The sequence below is a fragment of the Podarcis bocagei genome, assembly GCF_964188305.1.
Source record: "Podarcis bocagei genome assembly, chromosome: 16".
Classification (NCBI taxonomy): Eukaryota; Metazoa; Chordata; class Lepidosauria; order Squamata; family Lacertidae; genus Podarcis; species Podarcis bocagei.
Window position 1 is genome coordinate 24986943 of NC_138142.1, and position 22596 is coordinate 25009538.

General features: G+C 52.0%; 1 protein-coding gene across 1 annotated transcript in view; it reads left to right on the forward strand.

The window, feature by feature from the left end:
• PCNX3 (pecanex 3) overlaps nucleotides 1-22596 on the forward strand; it is a 49447-nt gene that overhangs the window by 14775 nt on the left and 12076 nt on the right. Inside the window, exons 7-26 of the mRNA XM_081175412.1 lie at nucleotides 128-257; nucleotides 358-527; nucleotides 3360-3456; nucleotides 4734-4869; nucleotides 5883-6043; nucleotides 6639-6792; nucleotides 6961-6993; nucleotides 8415-8586; nucleotides 8694-8804; nucleotides 10206-10297; nucleotides 10598-10707; nucleotides 11159-11264; nucleotides 13701-13793; nucleotides 14604-14754; nucleotides 15157-15304; nucleotides 16727-16904; nucleotides 18519-18627; nucleotides 19369-19498; nucleotides 20954-21012; nucleotides 22209-22424. Coding sequence (XP_081031538.1) covers nucleotides 128-257; nucleotides 358-527; nucleotides 3360-3456; nucleotides 4734-4869; nucleotides 5883-6043; nucleotides 6639-6792; nucleotides 6961-6993; nucleotides 8415-8586; nucleotides 8694-8804; nucleotides 10206-10297; nucleotides 10598-10707; nucleotides 11159-11264; nucleotides 13701-13793; nucleotides 14604-14754; nucleotides 15157-15304; nucleotides 16727-16904; nucleotides 18519-18627; nucleotides 19369-19498; nucleotides 20954-21012; nucleotides 22209-22424 — 2556 coding nt within the window. The remainder of the gene's footprint in view (nucleotides 1-127; nucleotides 258-357; nucleotides 528-3359; nucleotides 3457-4733; nucleotides 4870-5882; nucleotides 6044-6638; nucleotides 6793-6960; nucleotides 6994-8414; nucleotides 8587-8693; nucleotides 8805-10205; nucleotides 10298-10597; nucleotides 10708-11158; nucleotides 11265-13700; nucleotides 13794-14603; nucleotides 14755-15156; nucleotides 15305-16726; nucleotides 16905-18518; nucleotides 18628-19368; nucleotides 19499-20953; nucleotides 21013-22208; nucleotides 22425-22596) is intronic.

The following is a 22596-nucleotide window of genomic DNA, read 5'->3' on the forward strand; positions in this document are numbered from 1 at the left end:
TTTCAGATCATTTGCCGATATATTGCCCAGCCCTAGTGGGGAGCCGCCTGTCACCAGAATCTGGAGGCAGCGGAGGGAGGGTGGGGGACAACTACAGCAAAGGATCGCCTGGGCTTCTCTCTTGCAGCTGCCACTGGAGAGGAAGGGCCCAAGCCTGACCGGTCCAGCAGCATCAAGCGCATGCAGGCCATAAGGCGGCGGCATAACGCAGGCAGCAACCCCACCCCCCCATCCTCAGTGATGGGGTCCCCGCCCAGGTAAGCACCGTGGCACATGCATGCAATTCCCCCTTTTTCAGTTGGTGGGTTTTTTTTAATATTATATTGCCTCTTCTCACCCTCCTGCCTCTCCCCACAGTTTACAGGACCTGCAGCGGGGCCGGGCCTCTTCGCACTCTCGTGCGCTCACCCTCCCCTCCGCCCTGCAGTTCGCCAGCTCCCTCCTGCTGCCGCGAGGGGCCATCCACGAAGCCTGCAACTTCGACGACACGTCTGAAGGTGCCGTGCACTACTTCTACGACGAGAGCGGTGAGCGAGGGGCGGGCGGGGGGAACACCGGATGGGAAAAGGGGGGCAGAGCCACAGGAGGTGCTTGAACCTCTCCCGAGCCTCCCGTTGTTTCATTCTGCATTTTAAATTATTGGTGTTCTGGTTCAAAGGTTCGTGTTGTCATACTTCGTAAGCCGCTCAGAAGCAGCCTTTGAAAACTGCTCGGAAGCGGCAGTGGCTTTTTTGGTGGCAGTTCCCTGTTTGTGGGATGCTGTCAGGGATTGGACTGAAGAAGAATGGTGGGGGGCCGCCCCCCCTTCTCCTGAATCTTCCTGAGAACTGGAGGACAGTATAGATTTAGAACAGTGGTTTGCAGAGGGGCATAGTTCAGAGGCTGCAGAGGGCAGAAGCTGGGAAATAATTGGAAGATGAACAGTGGGGAAGAACAACAAGCACCAGGGGAGAGACAGCTGACAGACTCAGTCCTTGGAAAGCATTGCTGACCCCCCCCCCCACTCCCAGAACCAGGCGTGCATTACGGGTAGTAGAGCAGAGAGCTCAGAGACAGAAATCTCAGATTAGCCGGCAGAGGGGTGACGTAGAATAGGGACGACGTAGCGGGGTAGGACCTTACTTGGAGCAACGCCATCATGGCATAGATACTACATTCCTTTGTCTCTCTCTGTGAATACTGAATAAATTACGTGGTAAGGACTCTTTGTGTTTTCTGCATTTTTGGCTGCCACCGGGGGAGGGATAGGATTCCCTGAGCCTTGACAGATGCCCTCCTCGGAGAGGTGCACCTGCGTTCCTCATCAGGGACTTTCAGGAGGAATTTGAAATTGTTCCTGTTTACACCGAGACCACTGTTTTCAGACAGTTTTTACTGTAATTTTTAAAGAAAATTTTAAATTAATGGTAACTGTTTATAGAATGTATTTTAGAAATCTTTTGTTATTGATATGTTTGCTACCCTGCAATAAGAAAGGTGAAATACTACTACTACTATAATTATTATTATTATTATTAGTAGTAGTATAAAATTTAAATAATAATAGTAATTCAGGAGGGCAGGTCTTGCTTCGAGGTTGTTCACCAGTGTTTTGTGGACAGGACTAGGTTCCCTTCACCTCAGGAGCATTTTATTCAATCATGCCTTGGATCCCGAATGCCCTGGAACTCAGATGTTTTGGCTCCTGAACACCGCAAATCCGGAAGTGAGTGTCCCGGTTTGTGAATGTTCTTTTGGAACCTGAACATCCAACGGGGCTTCTGTGGCTTCTGATTGGCTGCAGGACCTTCCTGCAGCCAATCGGAAGCTGCAATTTGGTTTTCAAATGTTTTGGAAGTTGAATGGACTTCCAGAATGGATTCTGTACGGCTTCCAAGGTACAACTGTATGTATTTATTTCTTTGTGGTATGTACAACTCACCCGTTGTACAAAGGTCCCAGGTTGTGGTTACACATATCTTATTGAAAACAATACAGTGGTACCTCGCAAGACGAACGCCTCGCAAGACTGAAAACCCGCTAGACGAAAGGGTTTTCTGTTTTGGAGGCGCTTCGCAAGACAAATTTCCCTATGGGCTTGCTTCGCAAGACGAAAGCCCATAGGGAAATCTCCGGGACAGCGGGGGAGCGCAGCGCGTCTTCCCCACTGTCCTCGGACCTCCTCCGAAGCCGGGCGGTGGGGCGGGAACACCTCCTCCCGCCTCCGCCGGGCTTCGGAACGATGCTCCGAAGCCGGGCGGCAGGGCGGGAACTCCTGCCCCCGCCGCCCGGCTTCGGAACGGTGCTCCGAAGCCGGGCGGCGGGGCGGGAACGCCTGCCCCCGCCGCCCGGCTTCGGAACGGTGCTCCGAAGCCGGGCGGCGGGGCGGGAACGCCTGCCCCCTCCGCCCGGCTTCGGAACGGTGCTCCGAAGCCGGGCGGCGGGGCGGGAACACCTTCTGAAGGCGGGCAGGGGGCGAAAGTCTTTGCTCCCCCCTGCCTGCCTGTCCCGGGGGGCTTTTGAAGGCAGGCGGGGGGGGGAGCAAAGACTTTCGCTCCCCGCCCGCCTTCAGAAGAGGTCCAGGACCTCTTCTGAAGGCTGGCGGGGGGGCAAAAGTCTTTGTCCCCCCTGCCTGCCTTCCCAGGGGCTTTTAAATCACCCCGGACAGCGGAGAAGTCCTCCGCTGTCCCAGGGCGATTTTAAAATGCCGCCCGCCAGCATTTTAAGATCGCCCGGACAGCGGAGAAGTCCTCCGCTGTCCCGGGGTTTTTTAAAATGCTGGGGGTGGGAAGAAAAGCCCTTGTCCCCCCCCCCAGCCTTCAGAAGAGGTCCGGGGACAGTCTGAAGGCGGTTTCCCTAGGAACGCATTAATTGATTTTCAATGCATTCCTATGGGAAACCGTGCATCGCAAGACGAAAAACTCGCAAGACGAAGAGACTTGCGGAACGGATTAATTTCGTCTTGCGAGGCACCACTGTATATCAGCTGAAACCAAAACACAGAAGTCATCATAAAATCTCAATAAGAATGACTGCACAGCAGTGAGAACCAGAATAAAAACACTTTCACCGGGTAAAGAAGTGCATCTTCACCTGCCAACACGGTTGAAGCATGACACACCTAGGAGGGGAAGTTGTTATGAAGATACGGAGCCACCACCAAGAAGGCCCTGCTCATGCACACCGCTGGGTGATAGGATTACAAGCAGGGCCTGCCCTGTAGATCTTAAATATAAGGGCAGGATGATAAAGGAAGTGGTGTATGCCAGAATGTATCTTGGCTCCACTCCCTGAATAAGTGGACACCCTCATTTCTCTCTGCATTTGCATGTAGAAGATCCCAGTTTCAGTATTCCTATCCTTTCCCCCTTTCTCTCCAGGGGTCCGGCGGTCATACACTTTCGGACTAGCTGGGGGCGGCTACGAGAATCCTGTGGCACAGCAAGTCAGTGCAGAGCACGGAACCAACAGTGGCTGGTGAGGCCTCCTGTGTTCTAAACTTGAGCGGCTGATGTAACATGTGGATGTGGGCTTTCTGAAAAGCTTTGAAAGTTGTGGGGGGGTGTGGAGTCTGGAAAAGTTTCCTGTGGTCCTAAACTTAGGGCTAAGTTAGCATGTTTATAATGAAGTAATCACTTGTAATAATCATTAGTAAACAAATATATTCTTCTCATAATAATCATTAGTAAACAAATCTTTTCTTCAAAGAAAGATACACTGCAATCCTATACTCACTTAACTGCAAGGAAGTCCCACTGAACTCAATGAAGCTTACATCTCAGTAGCCATTTATGATTGCGCTTTTGGGGGGTTTGTACATTGCTGTATTCAAGGCTTTCCTGGAAGATTTGATTTTTGTTGAAATACTTGTAAATCTTTTAAAGATATGATAGCCCAGTAGCATATATTTCTCTCATTTGACATACAGTCAGAGTAAACCTGTTGAAATCAATGGACATTAGGTCAATCATTATCTAGATCAGGGTTTCCCAAACATTGAGCTGCATAGATAAATGGCCGGACTTTGTTTAAGGCCACTTCCTGTGTTCCTTGTCTAATGGTTTTAGGCCAGGCAGGAGCCATAGCTCAGTGGAAGGTGCATCATTTGTATGCAGAAGACCCCAGCTTCAATTCTTGGTGGGGCCAGTTAGGGCTGGGAGAGCTCCCTGGAGCCCTGATTCCAGTCAGTGCAAGACAGTACTGAGCTAGACCGACAAATGGCCTGGCTCAGTTTCAGGCATCTTCCTGCCTTCTTCCTATGTTAGTGCGTCAGATTGTGACTGGAGAGACCCAGGTTCAAATTCCCCGCTCAGCCATGAAACCCAGTGGGTGATCTCAGTCCAGTCACCAGATCTTAGCCTAACCTCATGGGGTTGTTGTGAGGATACAGTAGGTGATGGCAAGAACCAGTGAGCTACTAGCGGGACTGTAAACTTAATAAAGAAATAGCTTGAATTGGTATCATGCATTGATTATCCGAAAGTAATGGATGGTGAAAAGTGTGGGGAATCTGTGGCCCTTCAGATGTTGCCGGACTCCAACTCCCATCAGCCTCCAGCCATCATGGCTGGTGGTCAGGGTTGATGGGAATTGTAGTCCAGCAACATCTGGAGGCCTGCAGCTTCCCTATTCCTGATGTAAGCAAACTCCCACTTATAGGACCTGTTGGCTGCCCTGGGATACACGCCTCCCATCACCAGCCTCTCTCCGGTGATTGCTGCTCCATCACACTCCTCCTCTGTTTGCTTTGGCAGGGACAGGCATTCGCATTCCTCCAGCTTCAACTCTGCAGAGGTACCGGAAGGGACGCCTGCCCTTACGCTGCTGCAGCCACGCCCCGTGGTTCTTCAGGGCATGCAAGTGCGCCGGGTGCCACTGGAAATCCCTGAGGTGAGGCCCTGGGACCCAGGTGTCAACACTGAAATCACTTGGGCTTCCTCGGAAAGAGCCACGAATGGGTTGCATCGCTTTGTAATTTTGTGAGGCGCCTCAAATGTGGGAAATTTCAGACAGAAGAGGTATAAGTTACCTGACACAAAAGGCGTTTTAAGCTCTCCTCCTTGCTTGGGTGATAAGACCTGCTCGGCATGCCAGCTCAGGAAGACATGGGCTGCTTCCCTGAGATCTTGCAGGAACTCAGTTTGCCCTGCGAGATCTCATGAGAGCATCCGAAAGCTGTTGCACACAGCAGGCCTTCCCCGCTAAGCAAGGCAGAGAGCTTAAAAGCTCTTTCTGTGCTGGGTAACTCCAAGGGAATTAGACACAAAAGAGCTTTGCATCTCTCTGCTTTGCTTGGATGTAACCTGAGCAATTTCAACCAACCTGCCTTCAACCGCATGTGGTTGGAATTGCGCAAGTTACATGTGTGTAAATTGCAGCCATACTCTATTTGATCTCCCAAGTCCTAGTCCAACACTCTGACCACTGCACCACACTGGCTTCCTAGAGTACTACTGCTATGGGGCAGCTCTATAAATTAAGTAGGTAAATAAATATGGGGAAAGCAAAATGTCACCTAGAGAAGGATCTGAAATAGTTTACTTGAAGTTTGTTTAATTCTAGATTGGTGTTTTCGTGTGTTGTAAACTGATTTTTCTTTCTTTAAAATACAAAGCGGTATAGAAATGAAATTAATAATAATAATTGTACTCTCCCAGTTTATTGCATTTGTGAAAAACGGGCTTAGCAGAATTCGATTTTTCTGGGACAAAAACTGAAGAGGGCAGGGGCAGAGAGATTGAAAAGTAAGAGAGACTTGAGAAAGGGGGCATTATTTGTGGGTTCAGCTTTTACTTTCTGGCCAGGAGGCAAAGTCTCTTTCCTTTTAAACGGTTTTGGGGGTGATGGGATGGGTCCTGAGTGGAGTGGCAGAACCGACCCAGTTAATTGGCTGTTTCCTGCAGTTCGACCTTCTGGACCAGGAATCGCTGCACGAATCCCAGGAGAACACGCTGATGATTGAGGACAAATGCCACCCGCGCCAATACTACAAGTTCTGGGTGCTGCCTGGACGCTGGATGCGAGTGCGCTATGACCGCCTGGCCTTGCTGGCTCTGCTGGACCGGTGAGTGCTGCTCGTCTGGCCAGGATCCAGGCAGTCCTGTCTCCCCAGTGATGCCTCTTCCTGCGAAAGGTGCCTCTGGGCATATGGCAGCCATAAAGGTGCAAGATGAGGCTGGCAAAGTCTCGCAGGTAACTGCTGAATGGACGACTGGCACCTCCTTGGTTACACGCCATCCAGATCTTTGGGTTTCTGAAGCCTCTTTGCAACCTCACAACTTTGTAGCCCAAATGGTCACAAGATAACGGATTTGCTCACGAGCCCTTGGGTGGATTTGGACAATACTTTTGAGAAAAATAGCAGAACCCTTCTGAAAACAACCCCCCTGCCTGTTTCTGATCTCCGCCCTGTCCCTGGAATGCCGCTTAAGTGTGCTCAAAGGTGAAAATCGGGCTTTCCGATTCAACATAAGGAAGCAGATTTTAGTTACACATTTTTCTAATGACCAGCTGGGATGGAACAGTTCAAGGAGAAGTCCCTGCTGCCTCGCAATGATGGGAGCAGCCCCAACCTCCCTCCTCTTCCCTCCTCTGCTGCCTATTGCTGCCAGGTGGCAGTGGATGGTCAGTGATGCTCCGTTCTTCCTCCGCCCCTCCAGGAACCGGCGAGTGGCAGAGAACGTGTTTGTGGTGGTGCTGGTGAGCCTGGTAGCTTTCCTTGGATACCTCCTCCTCCTCCAGGGCTTCTTCCGGGACATTTGGGTGTTCCAGTTCTGCGTGGTCATCGCCAGCTGCCAATACTCTCTGCTGAAGGTGAGTCTGTGGAGCCCTGTCTGCGGCTGAGCATGTAGCTTTGCCATTTGATGAGTGTATTTTCAGTACTGCTGCCCTCCCCCTGGATGTCCTGAGGGTGCATTTTCTCTGCAAGGAGACCTGATGTATCTAACCTCCCGCCCCCTTTCCTGCCATCTTTTTTTTCAGAGTGTCCAACCTGATGCTGCTTCGCCGATGCATGTGAGTATCAAACTGCTGGGAATTTGAGCAGGCTTGAGAGTGTGTGTGCGTGCACACAAGGATAGCAGATATGGCTTTGGTTGGTTGAGGATGCTTCCCTTGGATGCACTTTTGTGCACGTTGTGTGGAATCAGTTTATTAGTGGGCCTCGCGCACCCGAGAGCTGGGAGCGGGAGGACAGGGCAGGAAGTACTATCCGCCAGGGGGTGGGCAATGGGGCAATTGCTCTCAGCCAGGTGTGGGAACCTCTGGCCTGTGTTCCATCCTTGTTCCACCAGGGTTTCCAGATTGATCCGCAAGGTAGTTTACTCCCTGAAACCATGCCCACCGGTCAATCAGCTGACTCCACCTCAATGGGTGGCTAATGCCACCTGATAGGCTGGGCATTGGAATGGACCTTTAAAGCCCTCAATGGCTTCTTCCCTGCATACCCTAAGGAGCATCTCCATCCCAGTTATTCAGTCTGGACACTGAGGTCCAGCTCCAAGGGTCTTCTGGCAGTTCCCTCACTGTGGGAAGTGAGGTTGCAGGGAACCAGGCAAAGGGCCTGTGGAACGCCCTCCTGTCAGATATCAAAGAGAGAAACAGTTACATGACTTTCAGTAGACATCTGAAGGCAGCCCTGTATAGGGAAGATGTAAGTATTCGATGCTTTATTGTGGTTTTCTAATTTGTTGGAAGCCACCCAGAGTGATTGAGGCAACCCAGTCAGATGGGCAGCATATAAATTTATTATTATTATTATTATTATTATTATTATTATTATTATTATTATTATTATTACTGAAAGAGGATTGACTCACCCACCGATGGGGAAAGGGGTTCAGTGCTACCTGGCTCGGGTGCATGAGAGACCTCCCCATTTCTCACATGATCAAACCCTGCAGGAAGCTGATGGGCAGGAAGGTCAGTCCTACCTTGTTTGGGCACAGGAGGTTCCCAAGCGCCCAACAGCCAGGTGATTTCTGGGCACAATGCCAGCCACTGCACAATGGATTTTAACAGCCAGGTAGCGGCATCGGGGCAGGGGGGGGGGAATACAGGGGGAGCACAGAAGAGGCAAAGTATGTTTCTTGGTGGATGAGTTGTAAGATCTCTGAAAGAAAAATGACAGCATGTTTACTGACTGGAGGAGTCCAGCTTACCCCCCTCCCGGTGCCACCGATGGAGACATATGACCTGGCAATCACCCGGCATGTGAATGAAGAATGGGAGGGGCCTGATAATTATCTGGCCTGTAGATCCAGCTCCCTGCTCTCCGCTGCCTTCCGCTGCATGCGTGAAAGATGGCCTTGGAAGGCAGACATGAAGCAGTCCCTGCCCAGAGACCTCGCAGCCTTGTGCTAGTTGCTGTCCCTAAGAGGAAGCATCCCTGGCCCCTGCTCTCAAGGGGGCTTTTCTGCTTTCCCTTCCTCCGGCAGGGGCACAACTGGATCATCGCCTACAGCCGCCCTGTTTACTTCTGCGTGGCGTGCCTCTTGATTTGGTTTCTGGACCTCTGCGCCCATGCCATGCCCCTCCCACCCGTCTCCTTCTACGACCTCACCCTCTTCTCCGCCGGCTTCTTCTACTGCGCCCGAGACGTGGCGATCGGTGAGTGGCTGGTGGGGTGGCCCATGGCTGGTGAGAGATTCTGCGGCCGGCTCATGGGGTCATTCGAATGTCCGTGGCTTGATTCCGTTTTTTCTTTTCTCACCCAGTTTTCACCCTCTGCTTCCCGGCCATCTTCCTCTTCGGACTCCTCCCCCAAGTCAACACTTGCTTCATGTACCTTCTGGAGCAAGTGGACATGAACATCTTTGGCGGAACAGGTGCAGAGAGAAGAGGAGAAGGGTGAAAGGGGAAGGGCTGGGGTGGGTGGGGCTGAGGGGGTCTCGGGGTTCTGCTGGAGGTACAGAGCACATTCCTCTTCGTCCTCACCGGTTCGCGTGAAAAAAGGGCAATGCAATGCATTGCTGAGCATCCGTAGTGGAGCTGAGTATGGACTGCAGCACTTCAAACCGTGGGTCCAAGGTGGGACCCCCATATTGCAGGCTGCAAGAGGCATTACAGAAGGTGGAGGGGCTCGGAACGGAGGGACTGGGTCAGGAGGTCCCTCCACTCGTAGCTGCGACTCCACCCAGCCTCCAAGCCAATTCGTCAGCCCCTGCAATGTTTTAAAAGCTCTCCTTTCTCTCCCTCCACTGTCCCGATCTGTTGATGCAGAGGCAGGTGGAAATAACAGGGTCAGAGGTACACGGAGGAGTGGGCTGCACCTCCTCCCCCACTCCGCCCACAGGACTTAGCGTCCTAGAACTGTAGGGCCTGTAGGCCCCAGGGTCAGTTAGTCCAACCCCCTACAATGCAGGAATCACGCCTAATCGTGACTGTGCAGGGATCGCCGTGGTGCTGGAAGCCACAGGAGGCTTCTTGTGCTTCGGTTGTGGCTGCCGGAGTGGTTATGGGGCAGATGGGAGGGAGCCAGCGTAGAACGCCCTGCTTGTTAGATCAGCTGATCTGCTACTGGGCCAATTTCAAGGTGTTGGCGCTGACAAATAAAGCCCCATTCAGCTCAGGGCCCAGGTCACTTTAGAGAGTACCTTATACAACCCAGTACATTGCTGTGTTCTGCAGGAAATTTTCTCCTGCAAGTTCCTAAGATCTCAGAAGCCGCCTCTGCAGTAGCTCAGAGGAGCAGGGTTTGTAGCCCCTGTTCTGTGGACTGTTCCTGTCCAGAGATGACACCCAGGCACCCACCATCTGCACTGTCCAGAAACAGACATTTTTGTTCTGGCAAGCTCTCACTCCTAGATGTGTCTTACCTATGAATTTGTTAGGGTTTCAGTCTTGTTTTAAACCTACCTGCTGTTTAGGATTATTGTGTGTAAATCGCCTTGAGACAGTGGTTTAGAAGGCAATTGATACATTAATTGTAATAATACAGTCATACCTTGGAAGTTGAACGGAATCCGTTCGACTTCCAAAGTGTTCAAAAACCAAATTGTGGCTTCTGATTGGCTGCAGGAAGCTCCTGCAGCTAATCAGAAGCCGAAAAAGCCACGTCGAACGTTCGGGTTCCAAAAGAATCTTCCCAAACCGGAACAGTCACTTCTGGGTCTGCAGCATTCGGGAGCCAAAATGTCCGAGTTCCAGGGTGTTCGGGATCCAAGTTACAACTGTAATAATGTTAATTTATGGTGCTGCCTTCTCTTTCTCTCTCTCCCCACCCACAGCTGCCACCAGTCCCCTCACCGCCCTTGTTGCTCTCCTGCGCAGCCTCCTCGTGGCTGCCCTTCTGTACGGTTTCTGCCTTGGGGCCATCAAGGTACCTGACCTTTGTGGGGAGCGAACGGGCCAGACTTGCCTTTGGGGAATGGGCCGGGGCTGGGTGTTGGCATTGAGCTCCAGAGCAGGTTCAGGTGGCTTGCTTTGTGGTCACACTGCACAAAGTGTGTCTGAAGCAACGGTGCCATCAGATCAGGTCTAGGTTGGGGGGGGTCCTCTTTTGGCTGCCTGCTAGGGCTGTGTATTGCTGGCTTTGGGTTTCAAGCGGGGTCTTTGAGGGTGTTGTGGTTTCTCTGAGCCTGATTGGTTTAGTTTCTCTCCTCTTTGCTCTCTCTCCCAGACTCCTTGGGGTGACCAGCATGTGCCCGTCCTCTTCTCCGTCTTCTGTGGCCTCCTCATGGCACTCTCGTATCACCTGAGCCGCCAGAGCAGTGACCCGACTGTGCTCTGGTCTGTATCCCACCCGGGATGGATGGGGAGTGCAGCCTGCAGCAGCAGAGAGCGAGGAGGGAGTTGGGACTCCTGAGTGGCAGGGAGACAATTTTTTTTTGGGGGGGGGGAGAGCAGGGTTTGCAATCAATAGCTGCTGGGAGGTGGAAGGATGAGAAAGGGGAGGATTGCTGGGGACAGTGGAGCAGATTCCTATGAGAGGCGGTGGACTCTCCTTTCTTGGAGGTTTCGAAGCAGAGGTTGGATGGCCATCTGTTATGTGCGATCTAGTTGAAATTCCTGCGTTTGCAGGGGGTTGGACTAGATGACCCTCGGGGTCCCCTTCCAACTCTACAATTCTGTGATTCTATGACTCCCTAAGCCGGCTTGACATGGGGAGAGACATGAGCCTGCTGGGGATTTCCTAACCCTACTTCTTCTCTTCCCTGTTTGTCTCCCCCGGACGGGACAGGTCTTTGATACGAAGCAAGCTTTTCCCTGAATTTGAAAACCGCAATGTGGAGAGCCCCCCACTTGGAATTAAGGATCCGCTGCCTGAGAAACTACGCAGCTCCCTGGTGAGTAAGGAGGCTTGAGGAATTTGTGGATGGGTGTTGAAAAGCTCATTCATCTGAGGCACAGCCCCCGAATGCATTTGCTAATTGGGTGTAGTCTGCGCTGAGCCAGGCGGCGGGAGGAGAGCAGCCTTTTTAATTTTTATTTTCCGTGCAACATCCCAGGGAAGGGTAGCACGCCATCACCCCAAGGAGCATTTCCATCCACATTTTAAAGCGACGGTGCTGTAAAATTTAAAAAGTAGGGTGAGTGGGGAAGTTGAAATACAGCCCGTAAATCGCCTTTCATGTGGATTAAATAAAAAAGACCTGCACTTGCAAAGGGGCTATCTCAGGGGTGTCAAACTCAAATTCATCGGGGGCCGCATCAGCAGTTTGGTCACCCTCAAAGGGCCGGTTGTATCGGCCTAAAATATTTGAGCAGGCTGAGACCCCTGAAGTTGATGGGCTTTTACATTTAAATGGGGTGTGTGTGGCATGTGATAAATTATGTGAGGTTCGAGCTGGTCTTTGACCAGTAATAAATGATGATGATGATGATGATGATGATGTGAGGTGGGGCCTACCTGCCCCCCCTCAATATTTTATTCAGGCTGACACCCCTGTTATGAAAGATTACTAAAGTCTGCCCCTGTGGTGATGTATCATAACATTGTGCAGGCCCAGTCTGAGGGCACCTTTACTGGACTGTGTCTTGTGGCTGGGGCTTGTCTGCACCTTCTCTTCCTTCTCCGCCTGTTGCTGCCTCCTCCCTGTGCCAGGTGCTGGTGGGGGGGGGGGGAGATGTGCCAGTTGCACCCCAGTTTCTGACAGGGGCCAATGCTGCTTGCTCCTCCCTCTGCTTTCAACACTGCAATATATCGCTACCGTATCACAACATCACTATCACAATGTTGAAAAGTTGGTATCGTCTGCTTTTAGGGGCTGAGGGGCTTACTCAGTACGGACACGGGCACTCCTAGGAATTTATTGGATTTCAATTCCCTGGATTTCAAATCCCTGGATTTCAAATCCCTGGATTTCAAATCCCATTGAGGGGGGGCAGGGGCCGACTTTGGTAATATGGGACCCACCATGACAAAATTTGGTGCCCCCCCATAGAATAAATAGGCATCGTTATCATTATTTTGTGCTCCCTTGGCTCAGGGCGGGTGAGGCGCCTGCGCGGCCCCAAATCTGGCGCTGGTGGAGGAAGCACATTTCCACGACGGGCCAGGCTGCCCCTGTGGATCCTGCTGCCTGAGGCAGCCGCCTCCCCTTGCCCTCCGTGGCAAGCCGAGGCTGATGGGGACGTTCGCTTGCCCAGGCGCCGGGCTTCCGTCCACTTGCTCCGGCGCGCCCGCTGCAGCCCTGCTGCCAGCAGCCGTCGGGGAAGGCGGCTGGCCGGGCTCCGGGGCTCGGTGGGGCCCGCAGGCAGAGGGCGGCGCTGCGCCTCGCCTGGGCATGGAAGCCCTGCTGGGACGTTGTTTCCCGCGCCGCGCTCCCGCCTCCATCTCGGCTCCCTCCCTCCCGTCCTCCGCGCCTTGCCTGCCAGACTCACATCCCTGCCCGGCGGCGGCGGCGCAGCGGAGGCCGAGCATAGCGGCAGCAGCAGCTGCTGGGGCGCGCGGAGGAGCATCCGGCCAGGCAGCTCCACTCCGCTTGCTGCTGCTGCTCACGCTGGGCGCCTCCTGGGCGGCGCGCCCGCCGGACCGGAGCCGCCGCCAGAGACGCGACAGCCCATGGGACGAGGCGGGCGGCCTGCGGGGTCGCGCCGGCGGGGGACCTCTGGAGGCGGCCTCTCTGCTCACCACCTCCTTCGTGCTGAAAGGCGACGCGGCGCACAACCAGGCGATGGTGCACTGGACGGGCGAGAACAGCAGCGAGAACGGCGGCTACACGGGCCACATGATGAGGTCTGGCGGGCCGGATTCGGCCCGCGAGCCTTGTGTTTGACACCTGTGGGCTATCTGTTCATCACGTGCAAAATTGAAGTGGTTTGAGTTCAGGCTGCTCTGTCCATCCCTGCTGGTGAGGCGGATGGGGCAGCCTGGGAAAAGGAAAAAGAAGGGGGTCTGCCCTATGCAGTTTTACTTCTTCACTGATAAATGGTGTCCTAGCAACGGGCTAGCAACAGGTTGACTGCTATCTACTGTTAGATCGACCGGTGTCCATGGTAGATTGTGGGATCCTCCCCCCCCCCAAAAAAGCTCAGCAGCACTGCCATTTATTTTATAGTGGAAGTAGATCTCAGTCTTTTAAAAGTTGGACATGCCTGGCTTAAAATATCGACATAGTAGCGATCATCCATAAGAGAAAGTTGTGATGGGTTTTTTGAAGAAAAGGGAGCTCCCTGGAGGGTGTGGGGCTCAGGTGTCTGTGTCACCTCTAAAGCAAAGGGTGATGTGCACAGAGAAAGTCCCAGCTTCTCACTTCCTCTTCCTCCTCGCCCCAACGCAGCGGGAGATCCTTCACTCAGACCTGGTCATGTGCCTCGTCATCGCTGTCCTGACATTTGCCATCAGCGCCAGCACCGTCTTCATCGCTCTTGAGGTACCCGTGGGAAGAAAGGCGTGGTGTTGGTGGGTGTGGGAGACAGAGGCTCCAAAGGAGCTTGGGTGCTGCTTTGCGCAGGGAGCGTCAGCGGTTGCCGAGGAGGTGCCAGCACTCTAGAGCCAAAAACTTGAGATCTGTGGGGTCCGGTGATGTCACAGATTTGCCGATTTCTGTGGATTGGACCCAGCAGCAGTAATGGGGGTGGTGGGGGTGTTACTAGAGGTAGAAGGAAGGAAGGCAATCGTAGATTCATAGAATTGGAAGGGACCCTGGCAATAACATAGCCCAACCGCCTGCAATGCAGGAATATTCAGCTGTCCCGTACAGGGATTGAACCTGCAATCTGGGCGCTATAAGCACAGCACTCTAACCGACAGAGCTATCCAGGGAGTAGCTGTGAAGGCCTAGAAAAAGAATTGGGTTAGGGGGTCGGATGACAACACCCCTCCCCACAGAATTTTAAAGAGAAAATTGAAAACCTCATGTGAACCATGTGTGAAGGGACCATCAGGGTCATCTAGATTTAAGAGTCTCATGCTATACTGACTAAGCTGTTTTCTGCCCAGCTTGTTGGCACCAGCGTCCCCCTGCCACCACCGCCCCCCCCCCCGGCAGTCCAGCAGTTCTTTGAGCTGCTCACTTAGATAACCCTTGGAAGGTAGGCATTACTTAGTCTAGTAAGCTTGCACACACAGAAGAAAAACAGTGAGTGAGCAGGTGCTTTAGGCTAACAAGTTTAACAGCAACGCTTTATGTGCCTGCAGTGTACTTTATTGCATTGCCCGCCTCTTGTTCTGCCCTTCCCAGTCTGTTCTAGGTTACGTGCTCTACGCTTTGGCCGGCCTGGTGGGCTTCGTCACTCACTACCTGCTGCCCCAGCTGCGGAAGCAGCTGCCCTGGTTCTGCCTCTCGCAGCCGGTGCTGAAGCCGCGCGAGTACAGCCAGTTCGAAGTGCGCAGTAAGTACCCTGGGTACACGTAGGCAGGCAGGCGTCACTAAACATGATGTTCCTCTGAGTTCTTGAGTAGGGAGAGGCTGCCTTTGGAGGGCTCATTGCTCTCAGCGCAGCCCTGGGATGGTGCAGGCATGGGATGATGCCTTTGTGCACCTGGACTTCTTATGGCACAAAGCAGAGCTTCTAGGTAGGCTTGAGACGCAGTGCAGCAAGGCTTGAGCCCCCAGGGAAGCACTGTGGCTCAGTGGTGCCGTGTCTTGGTAAGGCTGGGAGAGACACCCCTGCCTCTAACCCTGGAGAGCTGCTGCCGGTCAGTGAAGATAGTTCTCAGCTAGATTGGGCCAAGCAGGTGATTGAGCATCGTCTTATATTCCTGTGTGCCTTCCTCCACTCAACATCTTCCAGGTGCTGCCCAGCTGATGTGGTTTGAGAAGCTCTACGCCTGGTTACAGTGTGTGGAGAAATACTTCATCTACCCAGCTGTGGTGCTTAACGCTCTCACCATTGATGCCCACTTGGTCAGCACTCCACGGCAGGACAAGTTCTGCATCTAGTAAGTCCCACTCCCACGCTGGGCTGCAACTTCATTGTATGGTGGCAGGGGCTGCTGTGGTGGACTTTCTCTCCCTCCCTCCCTCCCTCCGCTCCTTCTGTCACCTTCTGCACTTCTGGGTAGAAAGCTGTCTTAAGGGTTCTCTAGTGCCAAAAATGTTTGCACCAGGAAAACATGACTCCCTAAGACTACATTTGCACCATATATATTTGAAACTGTGTGATACCAGCTTCAACAGTCATGGCTTTCCCCAAAGAATTCTGGAAGCTGCAGTTTGTTACAGGTGCAGAGAGCTGTTAGGAGACTCCTTATTCTCCTTGTGCAGCTGCAATTCCCAGACTTCCCCGTGAAGAGAGATAAATTGTTTAAGCACTCTTGAGAATTGTATTTTTCTGTGCGGGGAATATAGTGGTCTCTTAACAACCTTCGGCACCCTTAACAAGCCACAGCTCCCAGGATTTTGGATGAGGGGGAACCATGACTGCTTAAAGCGGTATCATAGTGTTTAAAATTATGTTGTGAATATGGTCTTTTCCCACCTGGTGTCTTTCAGAGGTTTTGAACCACAATTCTGATCAGCATGCTAGCTGGGGCTGATGGCACCTGTAGCCTATCGTATCTGGGGGGCACCAGGTTGGGGAAAGCTGCTCTAAATTATGGCTGTCAGAAAACCCTTGTGTAACTGCATCATTTTCAGAATTTGTTGTGTGCTTGCTGATCACAGGGATTGGGTGTGGGTGTCTACTTGGGCCATGAGTACTGAGAAACTCCACTCGTGCCTCTTCCAACCATTTTTTGACTTCTGAGATGTCCATATAACTTCCAAGCAAAGGGTAGCAAATAATCAGCCTAATAAGCCAATATCCTTAAGCATACTGAATTTGCAATATGAAATCCTGTGCTTGCTCACCATTTGCGCAGAATGATCTAATAGCATTGGCCGCCAAGACTGGATTTTTGTGTGTGTACTTCTGTTACTGCCCAGGCTGAGGCGTTGGCGCTGAACTGAAAGCGTGTGCTTATGTGTGTGTTTAAGTGAGTTTCTAGCTGTTGCGTTTATGAAGCTGTGCTTTGAACGTCAGTGCGCTGTGCCTGGCAGAATCTCATAAGCCAGAGCGTACCAGGAGGGTGGGGGACTGAGGGGAACTTTTGTGTCTGCATTTGGCTCTTTGGTTCTCCCAATGAATAGCAGGAGCGGTGTGCATAGCCTGCAGAAAAACATTTTGCAGAAGCGTTGCACGATTCATTTGTGATCAGAAATCATGAACACTGGGCTCCAAATGCCTTTGGCTAGCAATAAACTTTTAAGAACCTTGGGTTTCCCTTTTTATTTTTATTTTTGCTGGCTGTAGAGGACAGATGCACGAGTAACATATTCTCTCTTCTTTTCCCTTTCCCTGCCTCCCTCCCCTCTAATCCCAGTTGCCGAGCCCTCCTCATCACCATTGCAGGCATGAAACTTCTGCGCTGCTCCTTCTGCTGCCCCCCTCAGCAGTACATCGCCCTGGGCTTCACTGTCCTCTTCTTCCAGTTTGACTACAAGCAGTACTCCGAGGGCTTCCTCACCGACTACTTTGTCATGTCCATCCTCTTTAGCAAGGTGGGTGCTGACCTGAACCCCCCTCTCCTGTCAGGAAGAGAGTCCTGGAATCATAGAGTTGGAAGGAACCCTGAGGATCATTCCTGCAATGTAGGAATATGTAGCTCTCCCATACGGCGATCGAACCTGCAACCTAAGCATTATCAGCACCGCACTCTAACCAGTCCTTAGACTGTGGCAGAACAGGCAGGTTTGCTTGGGGTCCAAGGGGCTAGGAGAATGCATTGCAGTGCCTTCCTCTGACTTGGTGCCATTCATTTGGGAAGTGATAGCAGATCTTCTATGAACTAATATCAAACTCCTTCTCTGAGTGTGAATTCTTTATTTTTTTCATTCATTCATTTAATTGATTTCTGTTTCTCCTTGGAGCTCAAGGTGGTGGCATGTGTGGTTTCCCCTCCTCCCCATTTTATCCTCACAACAACTCTGTCAGGTAGGCTAGGCTAAGACAGCCAATGGCCCAAGGTCACCACCCAGTGAGCTCCATTGCTTACAAAAAGAGCAAATTTGAACTTTGGTCTCCCAGGTCCCTAGTCCAGCACTCTAAACACTGCACGACACTGGCTTTTACATAGCCAAAAGAAGTTCCACTGTCCTTTCACAGCAAGGAAGTATCACCAGGCTCAGGAGAACTCAAAAGTTTGCAGAAGCATAAGAAATGGAAGGAGGGGTCCCTCCAACAGCCCAAAGTAGAATTGAGTGTGGCTCAGTGGAATGCTAGCTGACTGTTAGGGGAGGGGAAATGGATGGTGTGGGAAAGGTGAATGGAATGGAGTGTCCTGCAAGGTGGCACGGCTAGCTGGTTGGCTGGAGCTATGAATTGGAGCACTTTGCACTGCAACCTTCTGTTGCAGATATCACTGGTATCCAGTGGCTGGCTCCATTCTTGCAATTGAGGAACTGGCTCGTTCTAACACGACAGTCCCTATTTGTGTCCTGCGCTCCTGTGTTTAGATTGCCTTCTGTTTATTTACTGATTGGTTGGTTTTATTTTTATTTTTCAGTAGATTTGGGGCCTGCTTTTCAACTGGCATTCCCAAGGCAGTTCGCAACATTAAAAAAATTGCAGTAAACCCATTAGCCGCCTTACAGTTTAAACAAAGGGAAACCAAAGGTTGCTGCTGCTGTTTTTAACCATTTGTACCTCTCATTCCTTTTCAGTGTATTGAGGGAACCCAAAAGTTTTGGGTTACCCTGTCCAGAGGACTGCATAATCATTGTCACCCGCTATCTGGAAGGGCTTTTTATCTTCTTTACCCAGTAAAGAGCCAATCCCTGGCAGCATAGCAAATCACAAAGGAAGGAAGGAGTTTGGAAAGTAGCATGCAGCGCAGTCTTTGACGAGGAGTGTCTGGTGCAGGTCAAAGAGGAGGGGCAGGGGAGGAGGACAGGCAGGGACTCCACAGATTGTGGACCAACCCATTGGGAATAGGGAAGGTGACCCAAGACTTCTGATGGGCAATTTTTCCTTTATCAAATTCAGGTGGGGCCTATCCTTTAGCCATCCCAGTCTGCTCCCTCTCCTCTCTGATCCACTAGTCTCTACTGCTGGACTGAGCTCCCTGTGGGTAATCTTCTCTGTTCTTCTTTTCCTGCACCCCATCCCCTCTCCAGCTGTGGGACCTCTTATACAAGCTCCGGTTTGTGCTCACCTACATCGCCCCCTGGCAGATCACGTGGGGCTCTGCTTTCCACGCCTTCGCTCAGCCGTTCGCCGTACCTCGTATCCTTTTCCTATTGCGGCAGCCAAGGGGTAGAGGTGGAAGGCAGCGTGTTCAGAGTTTTCCTCAGTAATAGTCAATTCATTTCATGAAATTTACTTGGCGGAGGAACGCTCGAGTGTTTTACAAATGATGAGTGATGCAAACGGAAATAATTCCCCCTACTCCGTTTCTGTCCTCCGCTCTCAACACAACCCCTATCATCCAACAGGAGTGGCAGCAGACTCAGGACTGCACATTTAACCAGTGGGATTCACTGCCACATGATGTTCTGGTGGGCAGCATAAGCTGCTTCTAGGAAGATTCAATTCGTCAGTGACTCAGTAGCTTGAATTAGAGCAGCCATGGTCAACATTTTTACTTGTTTCCTGTTATCTATACCCCCAACTTTCCTTCAAGGAGTTCAGCATGGTTCTCCGCCTCTCTTTTTGATCCCCAAAGCAGCTCTGTGACGTAGGTTAGGCCGCGAGAGGCAGTGACTGGCCCAAGGTTGCCCATTGAGCTTCCTGGCTGAGTGTGGGTGTGAACCCTGGTCTCCCAGATCCCAGTGCATCACTCGCACTCCTACAGCACCCTGTTTTGGTGAATGCTGCAGACAGAGAGCAGGTGGCTGGCTGTAACTTTCAGCACCTGGGGTGTGCTGACATTGGACACTGAACCAGCAGCAAGAGTAGCCGGGTATTTGACTTTGTCCTTTTTGAACTTGATGCTGACGTTTCCTTGACTGCTGCCTGCCTGTCCAGACTCTGCAATGCTGTTTGTCCAGGCTGTCCTATCTGCTCTGTTCTCCACCCCTCTCAACCCGCTGCTGGGCAGCGCCGTCTTCATCATGTCCTACGCTCGCCCCGTCAAGTTTTGGGAGCGCGACTACAAGTGAGTGCTAAGCATGTTGCAGGGAGACCCTGGAGCCAATCTCCCTTGCCACTCAGCCGCTAATAGTAATGATAATAATTATAATTATATTATAATGATAATAATGGGTTTCCCCAGCCACTCTGGGCAGCTTCCAGCAAAATACAATAATTAATAAAGTATTGGAAACTTCTCTAAGCAGGGCTGCTTTCAGATGTCTTCTAAAATTCAGATAGTTGTTTATTTCTTTGACATCTGATGGAATGGCGTTCCACAGGGCGGGCGCCACTACCGAGAAGGCCCTCTGCCTGGTTCCCTGTAACTTTGCTTCTCGCAGTGAGGGAACCGCCAGAAGGTCCTCAGCTCTGGACCTCAGTGTCTGGGCAGAACGATGGGGGTGGAGACGCTCCTTCAGGTATACTGGGCCAAGGCCGTTTAGGGCTTTAAAGGTCAGCACCAACACTTTGAATTGTGCTCGGAAACATACTGGGAGCCAATGTAGGTCCTTCAGGACTGGTGTTATGTGGTCTCGGCAGCCACTCCCAGTCACCAGTCTAGCTGCCGCATTCTGTATTAGTTGTAGTTTCCGGGTCACCTTCAAAGGTAGCCCCACATAGAGCACATTGCAGTAGTCCAAGCGGGAGATAACCAGAGCATGTACCACTCTGGTGAGACAATCCATGGGCAGGTAGAGTCTCAGTCTGCATACCAGATGGAGCTGATATAGACAACTGCCCTGGACACAGAATTGAGCTGTGCCTCCATGGACAGCTGTGAGTTCAAAATGACTCCAGAGTGAGCTTTCTACAATAGGGACGTAAACGTTGTCTTGTATGGAGACAGCTCTTTGGTCCATCTAGCCCAGCATTGTCTACCCCAGGGGTGGGGAACTCCCATCATCCCTCATCATTGGCCATGCTGGCCGGGGCCCATGGGAGTTGTAGTCCAGGTTTCCCCACTCTTGGTCTACACCAAGCAGTCTCCAGCTGTTTGGGGACTACAATTCCCATCATCCCTGACCACTGGTCCTGCTAGCTAGGGATGATGGGAGTTGTAGTCCCAACAACCACTGGAGACCCAAGTTTGGGAAACTGGCAGTGGCTCTGTCTGTTTAGAGTTTCAAGTAGGAGACAATTCCCAGCCCTACCTGGAGATGCCAGGGACGCAACCCAGAACCTCCTGCTTGCAAAGGGATTCCTCCGGCATTGAGCAACAGCCCTTCCACACTGGATCACAGGGTCCATACTCTTGGCCAGGACCACATTCCTGCTGATTGTGGGTGGGACTGGATCCAGGGGTGGGCAGGCCAGAGCCAGAAGTGGGTGAACTGCCCCCTTTTGTCTCCCTCCCTGTCCCGGGGGCTGCTGTGGGAAAACTCAGAAGGTCCAAACTGATTACTTGCAAAGACATTTCTAAGTTAGGCTGAGGACCACAGGTTGCTACCCCTCTTATCTAATCTCTCTCCTTTCTTCTCAGCACCAAGAGAGTTGACCATTCCAACACCCGACTGGCCACGCAGCTTGACCGCAACCCAGGTGTGTTTCCAGGGGTGGCCCCCTACTGGAGAGCTTGAGGCTGACAGCAGGTCGGGGACTGGCACAGAACTCCGGCTCCTAGTCCATTTCTTATGTCAACCTGGTCTAAAAAAAGCCACTGTAACATAAGAGTAAATCTTGTGCTTTAGTTCTGTGGCTGTTTTCCAGCTCTCCGTCCACCTTTCTATGTAAATCCTCACATTTAAAATAATTTTGCCGTGCAATCTTAAGCATGTTTTCCTGTAAAGGAAATCCCACAGCCTTCTGTGGGTCTGACTAATAAGTGCTGTTTCGTATCCAGACATTGCCGGCTCGAAAGACTAAAGGCCATATTAGATGTAACTTTAGTGCAGCCACAGAGGGAGTTTGAATTTGATAGGCATAATGATGGGAGGTGATTAATGCTTTTTCCACAAGTCACCTGTCCCTTGGCTACAGTTCCTTGCTGCAAGAGCAGGACCCATCCGCTATGCCTGCTGTCTCTGCCTCTGCTTATAAACATAGGCACTTCCCAGGCTAAAGCGCAGTACGGTCAATAAAAGAGCTGGTGCACTGCTTAAATGGTCTTGGAGTGTGAATGCCACAAGGTAGTCATTAGGGCACATAGGAAGCTGACTTACATCCTGTCAGACTAAATGTCCATCTAGCCCAGTATTGCTGATTCTGGCTGGCAGCAGCTCTCCAGGGTGTGAGAGGGAACCTTCCCTAGTCCCGCTGCGTCAGATGGCAGGGACTGATCCTGCAGCCCTTTGCCCACAAAGCAGGGGTTCTATCTTTGAGCTGCAGTCCCCATCCCTGAAGGCAGGAGACTGCCTTACGCTGAGTCAGGGTCTTTGACCATCAGCCCAGTGACACTGGCTGGCAGTGGCTCCTTGTGGTCTTCGGCAGAGATACGTTCTCATCAGCTGATTCATTTAAATGGAGAAGCTTTCTGGGAGTTTCTTGGGTGCAAAGCAGGCACTGCAACACTTGAGCTGCCATGGAAGCCAGCAGCAGTCATGCACCGCGGGCAAAGAAAACCCCCTCCCCTCCTTTGCCCAAATCACTAGCCTGCCTGTTGTGGAGGGAAGCCCTTCTGGGTCCCGAATGATGAGGGCAGAGTTGGGAATCCAAGATTATCTGGAAGGCTGCTCCTCTCTGCCTCCCCTGTGCTTTTGCTACGTATTTGTGCTCATGCGGTTTGCCCCGATTCGCAGGCGCCGATGACAACAACCTGAACTCCATCTTCTACGAGCACCTGACACGCTCCTTGCAGCACACGCTCTGCGGGGACCTGATCCTGGGGCGCTGGGGCAACTACACCACAGGGGACTGTTTCATCCTGGCCTCGGACTACCTGAACGCCCTCGTGCACCTCATCGAGATTGGCAACGGCTTGGTGACCTTCCAGCTGCGGGGCCTCGAGTTTCGCGGTAAGTCGGCAGGGAGGCCAAAGCGATGGGGAAGCCCATGATCTTCCTGCTGAATCTTCCTGGGACAGAAGACTGCTCCTGGGTCTGTTTGTGGGAGTCAATGGGAAATGTAATCCAAAACATTTGGAGGGCCCCAGAAGACTGGATTACAACTTCCACCTTCCCTGACGGT